This window comes from Aplidium turbinatum, chromosome 5, assembly GCF_918807975.1.
Source record: "Aplidium turbinatum chromosome 5, kaAplTurb1.1, whole genome shotgun sequence".
Classification (NCBI taxonomy): domain Eukaryota; kingdom Metazoa; phylum Chordata; class Ascidiacea; order Aplousobranchia; family Polyclinidae; genus Aplidium; species Aplidium turbinatum.
The window spans coordinates 11,798,086-11,806,533 of record NC_137476.1 but is presented as its reverse complement, the minus strand read 5'-3'; the positions used below and the strand labels follow the sequence as shown (position 1 = coordinate 11,806,533).

General features: G+C 37.9%; 2 protein-coding genes across 4 annotated transcripts in view; both read left to right on the top strand.

Moving 5' to 3' along the window:
* The first annotated feature begins 239 nt into the window (after positions 1 to 239).
* LOC145770702 (33 kDa inner dynein arm light chain, axonemal) lies at positions 240 to 5,031 on the top strand. The gene is made up of 6 exons (XM_082582397.1): positions 240 to 370; positions 1,031 to 1,210; positions 1,717 to 1,849; positions 2,708 to 2,886; positions 3,622 to 3,786; positions 4,917 to 5,031. The coding sequence occupies exons 1-6, from the start codon at positions 290 to 292 to the stop codon at positions 4,950 to 4,952; spliced, it is 774 nt and encodes a 257-aa protein (XP_082438523.1). The 5' UTR covers positions 240 to 289; the 3' UTR covers positions 4,953 to 5,031.
* Positions 5,032 to 5,457: 426 nt separating this feature from the next.
* Positions 5,458 to 8,448, top strand: part of LOC145770764 (GLIPR1-like protein 1) — a 29,868-nt gene continuing 26,877 nt past the window's right edge. Inside the window, exons 1-2 of one of the 3 annotated variants that reach the window (XM_082582479.1) lie at positions 5,458 to 5,834; positions 6,415 to 6,540. In XM_082582479.1, the coding sequence (XP_082438605.1) occupies positions 5,527 to 5,834; positions 6,415 to 6,496 (390 nt within the window). In that variant the 5' untranslated portion in view covers positions 5,458 to 5,526 and the 3' untranslated portion in view covers positions 6,497 to 6,540. Of the gene's footprint in view, positions 6,660 to 8,448 lie in introns of those variants that run through there. The other 2 variants (XM_082582478.1, XM_082582477.1) reach the window with 2 other exon arrangements.

Below are 8,448 nucleotides of genomic sequence, written 5' to 3'. Positions count from 1 at the left end.
AGTGGAGTACAAAAGCAAAAGAATCCATGAAGTTTTGAAGGCATCTTTAATCCGAGAAACTTTAGTGTATTAGTTTGGTCATATGTTGAGACTTCCATTGCACTTAAGATTAACTACTAAGTACAGCAAACATGCTAAAAATGACAATTAGTGTATTTTTAGTTTACAATTGATTGTATGATTCCTAATAACTAGACTATTGGATTAATGTTATTTTATATATCTTTTCCTATGTTTTCAGTGGATTAATTTTACACAATAGGAAAATACTGCACATATATTATCAACTATGATTCCTCCTAACTCATCTTTATTAAAATATGATAATCCTGTTCTTGTGAGCAGAAACACAGAAAAGAAGACTCCTAAAGTATGTGCCGGTTACTCATCGACTTTATATTTAGTGTGATGCATTGTTTTAAGATAAGTTTATCATACAACAAAAAACAATTATAACATCTAATGCTTACTTTTTAAAAACTATTCTGCATAGAATATTTTTTGTGATAATTAATACACAATTTTCAAATCAATGCCTATTGTTTCATTCCAGGTATGGTGATTTACATTGTAGCTAATTTACAGAACATCATCATCATAATCCATCGTCGGTTTGTTCCCCACTAGTGGGGGTGGCCTATTTTTTCCGCGCAGCAATTGTCTTAATCCCTTTTCTCCATTTCACCCTGTCCCTTGCATCTTCCTCCTTCAGTCCGACTTTTTTAAACTCATCCTTCACTTGTTGTTTCCACGTTCTTCTTGGACGACCGCGTTTCCTCTTCCCATCCACCTTTAGATCTAGTGCCTTTCTAAGAAAACTTTCTTCCTCCCTCCTTATCACATGTCCATACCATCTTACTCCATTTGCCCTTGCCAGTTGGTCTATGGTCTCTCTCATCTCTAGCATATCCAACAATTCTTCAGTCCTTTAACATACAGACTACTAATCTGTAGTCCTTTAACATACAGACTACAATTCTTCAGTCCTTTAACATACAGACTACTAATTTGTATTGAACCAAATGTTTAGGCAAGGGCTCTAAAAGTCAGCCCCCAGCAAACAGCCACCCAAGGCCCAATACCGGCCCCTCCTAAAACTGGCCAGCTGTCCCCTCTTGACGCAAGCAAACAGCAACAAACAGATGAAATATTAAACAGCATTCTGCCACCTAGAGAATGGAATGAATCAGGACAGTTATGGGTGCAACAGGTAATAAAACTGTAACCTATGATGTGTAGGATCATTTAACCCAGTTGTTGTCTGTCTTGGTAATTTTATATTAATGTTCTTGCTTTGTTATAATGTTAGCAGAATATAACTTCAAAGTTGGTAATTTTTAGCTTTTTGAGGCTTGGAGATTTAAAATAAATATTATGAAAAAGTCGCATAACACCGCATGCGTCGTAGCCAATACTTTGACTGTAAGAGAGTTAGAAAAATACTCCTTATAAAATCTAGTTGCTGCCATTGCGCCATAACGTCTGTAACATTGTAAGCTGCTACAGTCACAATTAGCACGAAGTTAAAAATGATTGCTATTGTTACTGTATTTTGTCTGCTATTACAGTATTTAACACTGCTACAGTGCGTCATTCAATCATTCATTGATTTAGCTGAATGTCAAAGTAGTCTCAAAATGAAAATAAATCTATTACCAATGACAACAGAGCAAATTAATTATATCTGTGGACTTGTAAAGCGATGTTTATGTTTAGGTGTCTAGCACTCCAGCAACTAGACTGGACGTCGTCAATTTACAAGAAGAGCTAGACAAGCGGTTGCAGCAAAGACAGGCCAGGGAAACTGGCATCTGTCCTGTGAGGAGGGAGTTGTATTCACAATGTTTTGGTACATTGATTAGCAGAATAATTGGAATATTCAGAAAAAAGTTTAGGAAAACTACATTTTTAGGAACTTCGTAGGGACAATGTTGAAAGCTAAATTTTTGGCAGATCAACATATTTTTAACAACATCCGAAATTAACATTTCTGCTTTGGAATTATTCAAATGAATAGCTTTTTTTAGACAATTAAAAGTGTTTGAGGAAACGTAGCTTGCTGCAAACTACTTGACATGTCTTGTTTGAAGACGAGGTTTGTTGGTCCATTAGCTCCCCTCTTAATTCGGTGCGGAACTATCTCTGAACCAAATGAACCACCTGCTCCATTATCTTCTTGATACGGGCACTGCTATACTGAATATTAGGGAATGGAAAGACATAGTTGTTTTCGTACTAATTGATTGATTGATTGAATCTTTATCCTCGGACTGGGAAAGCTTCTTGAAGAGCTTAATCCTGGCAGTTTCGCATACTTGTAGAGGCTTTGAATCACTGACGCAGGCCCGGTCACCGAGATTGACAGAGTGAAGTTTCCGATTGTTGAAGTCTCGTTGCCGGGGAACTATTCCATCCATTAGATGCCGCTGAATGGAGAGCAGTCCTTAACGTGCGTTGCTCAAGCGCACACCCCGAGAGTCTAACCAGCGCCGCTTGATCTTGAAGCTTCTTCGTTCCAGAAGTGACGCGCTAACCAATTGAGCTATCGGGGCGATAGCTCAATTGGTTAGCGCGTAGTACTAAAGCCGCTTAAGCCGGTAGTACTAAAAGAGAAACCGTTTTTTAGCGACCAACTCCGACAAAAACATGAAAGAACTGTTGGGAAACACACATGTACCTGTATAATCTAATTAATCTCTTTTTGTAGATGAATTAATTCGTCAAGTGACAATCAACTGCGCAGAACGAGGCTTACTTTTGCTGAGAGTTCGTGACGAAATCCGCATGACAATAGCCGCTTACCAAACGTTATATGAGAGCAGTGTCGCCTTTGGCATGAGAAAAGCCCTACAAGCAGAACAAGGAAAGGCTGACATGGAAAAGAAGGTTACATTTTGTGCGATTCTGCAGTGCTACCATCGAAAGTAAAATGACGTAATTGGTTGTAAATAGTATCACTATTATCTGTTCATCTGACTTTTTTAGGCTTTAAATTTAATTGTATGTTTGTTCTTCTATGTTTGCTTTAGGACCTACTGTTTTTGCTCCAAAACGTGAAAGTTAAACCCGCAACATTTTGGAAGTTTTATAATAAAACCAATAAATTTAACTGAAATCTCGTAATTAAAAAAACTCGTGTTTACAGTTTTTCAAACCTGTGCACAGGCTTGCCCACATGTGTCAAACTCGGCTAGTAATGCAACACCTTGTACCATCTTGCTCTTGCGAATCAAAAAATTTGACCGTGCATTACTGACCAGGAGTTTCACATAAACAGTCAACATACTAGACTATGTTCCGCTAGAAGATGGGAAACCACATCCTTCCTAAACTAATCATTTTTTAAAGTTAAGTTTAATATCTGTTTCACACAAGATGGTTTTAGATAGTTTTTTTTTAATCTGGCTCGCCCATATACTGCATCATAAACAACATTAAGTCGACTGAATAAATTAAAATGAACTTACAAGATTAAATTTAATACAGTGTATGATCGATCAAAGGGCAGGTCGTCCCCAACTTGTTATGTTTTTATTTTGGCTTGAAGTGCAAACAAGTTCAGTTTTCCGCCGCCGCCCCCCTTGGTTTAGCCTTCGGTAATGTAATCGTATTGTTTAACAGATCCAAGATTTAGATGATGAAAAGAAGGATCTGGAAAGAACTGTAAACGAACTTAAAGCCAAATGTGAGGCCATTGAGAAAAGAGAGGCAGAAAGAAGGCAAGTTGAAGAGAAGAAGCATTCCGAAGAAATCCAATTCTTAAAAAGAACAAATCAGCAGCTCAAGGTAAGTAAATACTTCTTGGATTTAACATTTTTCTGGATATTCACTCAGGAGATTCACACACAGCAGAAAATATAGCCATAATTGGCGTTATTCTGACTCCTCGTTTGAGGTAGCCATTGCTTACGTTGCCGTTCCCCCTGTTAGACTTTGACAATGTATTTTGAATCAAAACCTTATGACAGTTGCAGATTTTCGTGTTATCCGTATTTTTCCCTAGCTGCGCATGCATCTACGTTTAATTTTCCAGCAAGAGCAGGCTAATCATTAATTTTAAAGGTGAAAAACCGAGAAACTTATAAACTTGATTGGGTTAAATGAAAATGTTGGGAGGTTGGCGAAAGCGAGGCGGTATGGGCATGTTTTAAAAAGGGATAAAGATGTTTTGAGAAGAGCGCTGGAGTTGCTAGTGGATGGTCGAAGGAAGACCCAAGAAAATGTGGAAAAGGTAAGTTGAGGAGGAAAGCAGCAAAGTGGGCTTGACAAGAGAAGACGCTTTGGACAGGTCGATAAGGAGGCAAGGTGTGAAGGCGATTGTGGCACGTGGAAGTGGATCCGGCCACGCTCGGTAACGAGATGACATCGCCGGACTAAAACTGGACATACATATATACTGTACAAGAGTACATACAAAAGCTATATTTTAGAATTTTCTTAGAAAATTAGCTCAACATTAGACAACATGAGGCTAAGAATCACAACGCATTAGCTTGGCCAACAAGAGGTACATTTCAATACGACTTTACATTGTAATGCCATGTTAGGATTTTGTGATAGCTGCAATTATTTATTTTTGCAAGTGTTATGATTCTTGGCATAATTTTGTTTTTCAACTACAATTTATTTTTAAAGTTACGGTAGCCTACGAATAAACTATCTTAACTTTTTATCTTCGTTGAAAGCTATATCCTTTTGCGGTTATTCGACTCGAAGTGAACTTGTAGGCCTAATTAAAAGCTAAGCTTTAATTAGGCCTACAAGTTCACTTCGAGTCGAATAACTAAACATTATCGAACATTCTTTTAAAACATTTTTTAAATAGTTGAACTTGTAGATTTTTGAATCTATGTGTTCATGTAACAGCAACCAACATTGGAATACTTCAATTATTTAGTTTCATATTGGTTGTTTAGACTCAACTGGAAGGAATCATTGCCCCGAAGAAGTGAAAAGTTCTCCGCGTCATTCACTGTAGTGTTCGTTCGTACTGTTTTTAAGTTTAATAAAATGCATTTTAGTTCAAAGAAATCTTTGCTTGTTAATGACGTCCAACCCTCGCAATATGGGAACTAACTAGCTTTTATTATACGCTACAACTAGTCCGAGAAAATTCCTCTCCCTCTGTTTTATGACCTGTTCACCAGTTACCCCAAAAAAGCACTAATAACCAATGTGAAGGGAAAAGTCTTTATAGGCTACTCTGATTTCCCGGAATACACCTTAAAAGAGGGCAGGAAGGTTGAAAATTCATGGTTGAACGCAAACCTATCAAAACGAAAATACTGCAGGACCACCGGTGGTGAGAACCACTGCCTACAGTGTAGGTGTAGGCTATTTCAGCAACCAGCAGGATCTATATCTCTGTTTACCACAACCGTGGTATGATAGATTGTGACGTAATAGGCCTACATAAACTTTAGCAAGAGGAATTTTTTTAGGTTTGATGAACTTTAAAAGACCCACTTAACTCCACCTCTAGGTTGAGCCGCTCACTCACGTGAGCTGGAAAAGTAGGGATGCAAAATGCTTTCCGCATTTGTACTTTTTACTTATTTTTTTACTTTCGTAAGATTAGACAATTCTCTCATTCAAAGTGAAGATGAGGAGCTATTCATTATACAGCCTCGTGGAACTTTTGCGCAATTGCGAACCTTCGGAATAAAGGAAAGAGTAAAAATGGTGAACCTGCACAACGAAGAAAGAAGACAAGTGGTCCCAAGTGCCAACAACATGAAAGAATTGAGATGGGACAATGGATTGGAAGCTTTAGCTGCAGATTACGTGAAGGGATGTGAATATAAACACAGTGATGCTTCGTACAGAACAAGAAGGTACAATTTCACATTTATCGGCGAAAATATATGGATTGTAAATACGCAGGATGTGACGTTAGATTATGCTGCGGAAGGTGCGGTCAAGGCTTGGGCAAATGAAAAGCGATATTATGATGTTTATAGCAAAACTTGCTTAGACGTTTGTGGACACTACACCCAAATGGTATGGGGAACTACCTATGCTGTGGGTTGTGCTGTGGCCGATTGCACAAATGTTAAAGTGGGCGGAACAACGTGGTCGACGGCTACAATGCTCATCTGCCACTACGGACCGACCGGAAACATCAACGGGTATTCTGCTTACGATGTGGGAAATCCGTGCACAAAATGCAAAAGTGGATACGAATGCCACGATAAGTTGTGTGGAGAACCTGGGATTGAACTGTATAGTGGAGGTTTATTTAATAAAGCGGGACCTTCAGCTATAATTTCTGTTCAAGAAGTCTCTCAAATTACTACGCTAGCAATTTTAGCTCAACTCTGGCATTTATAATTCATCTGATGCCAGAAAAGACGATACACGTCTGATTGAAATATGCTGACTTATTGCGTCACCGATTATTTTTTGTCGAATTAGAATGGAAGATTTGTTTTGGAAGATAGTTTGCGAGCTGAAACCACGACGACGTTCCGAAGACACAGAGTGTTATTTTTTCTGACGCTGCCCGACATTTCAGAAGTAGAACAGTGTCACACAGGACAGGTATTAAAAAAGAGATTGGGATATAGCCTAGATAGGCGGATGTTTTTGAATGGTGTAAAACTATGAACAAAAAGCGCCCGTGAAGCTAGTGGTGAGCAAATAAACGAATGACAACAGAATACTGTAATAGACTGTTCATGTTAAGCTACGGTAGCCTATAGCCTACTACCCTACGGCTTGTAATATTTTGACTAGCGGTACTTTCAAGTTGTTTTTTTTTTCTCTGGTGCTATGGGTTAGGCCTCTGATGATGAGCTGCTTGCATTCTGCATTGTCGATATAATTTTTCAAGCGTTCTTCCATCGCTTGGTCTCTAAAAGCTTTGGTCGACTTGGTCTTGTGGTCAAAGAGTGAGATAAACCTAACAGTTCAACAGTAATCTTGTGGCCTACTCGAAGAATGACTGGTTTGATTAATTTTCCAAAGAATTGTTTGAAATTAACTCTTAAAACAGTTTTCTTCGCTTCTTTTCTGATTCTACAAAACAGTTTTTCTCGTTTTTGACAATGCAGTGATTTTCTTAATGCTTATTTCAAAAAATGCTTTCTATCATGAGTAGGCCTCATAGTAGTAGACATCATAGAGTAAGTAGTATCACAACAAGTTGATTTACTCTAAAACTATTGCAACTAAAATATATCTAATTGAGAAGAGATTCTGACACGGGAGACAGACAGTGTCTAATATCCCGAATATTGGTTGCTGCTCTCTCTGACCAGGCGTCGGGAACGGGATGATAAAAGTGAACATTAAAATAAAAGTGAACAACGCATTAACGGTTTCATTTATCAGGTCAGATTAAAATTATCTATCTTTCAAGCTTCTACAAATTTACCAAAAAGAAGAAGTTCAGAAAATTTTGTAGCCTCGTGCTTTAAACATTAGCAACAATTTGAAACGAAATTAGCTTTCTCAATTTTTGGTATAAGTGTGTATTTTCTTTAATTCAAAATAACGTAGTTAAAATCATAACGTGGACAATTCTAATTTGGCCCCAAAACCTAACCTTATAGATGTGATCATTATGCCTACAGGCTTAGGCTAATTTGAAATACCGTAAACCAGGGTTTCCCAAACTGTGGTCCGCGGACCATTGGTGGTCCGCGACGACTGCACAGGTGGTCCGTGGCGATATGACAAGAAATTAAAAAGTCACACATATACGTTGTACCCTATAGTACGTAAATGATAATGACAAGGATAAATGATAATGCTGTGGATATGTTTCCTGTTATGTGTAACTACATTACCAACAAACCCTTAATTAATACAGAGTTGATTTTCTCTGACGTTATACAACATTTGGAATTGTTTTCTGCACATTTCAAGAAGTACTTTTTAAAAAGAGACATATGAAAATTTTGACTGGATTTTAAACCCTTTTGTTGTTACAAAGACTGATCTGTCAGGACGCGAAGAAGAAGAATTAGCCAAATTATCATCTGATCGAACTTTAATGCTTAGTTTCAATCAAATAACAATTGCATTTTTCCAGTTGAGTGTTGTGGAGGAATACTCATTGTTATCGCAAAAGGCAACTAAAATTTTATTGCCTTTTGCCACGACCTACATGTGTGAGATAGCATTTTCAGCTCTTACCAACATGAAGACAAAATACAGGTCCAGACTTTCCGTGGACCCTGACTTACGAGTTTGCCTTTCACAAATAACTCTGAGAATTGATGACTTATGCAATAAGAAGCAATCCCATTCGTTCCCTGCTGTTGTCAGTTTTTCTTAAATAAACAAAATTCGGTTTTAATTATTTTTACCGTTGTGTTGGGGGTCCGCGAATAAACAGATTCACAAACAGTGGTCCGTGGCCCAAAAAAGTTTGGGAAACCCTGCCGTAAACCATTTGAAAACGAAGATAGATGCCTCATACGAGATAAGCTATGGTAGGCTACC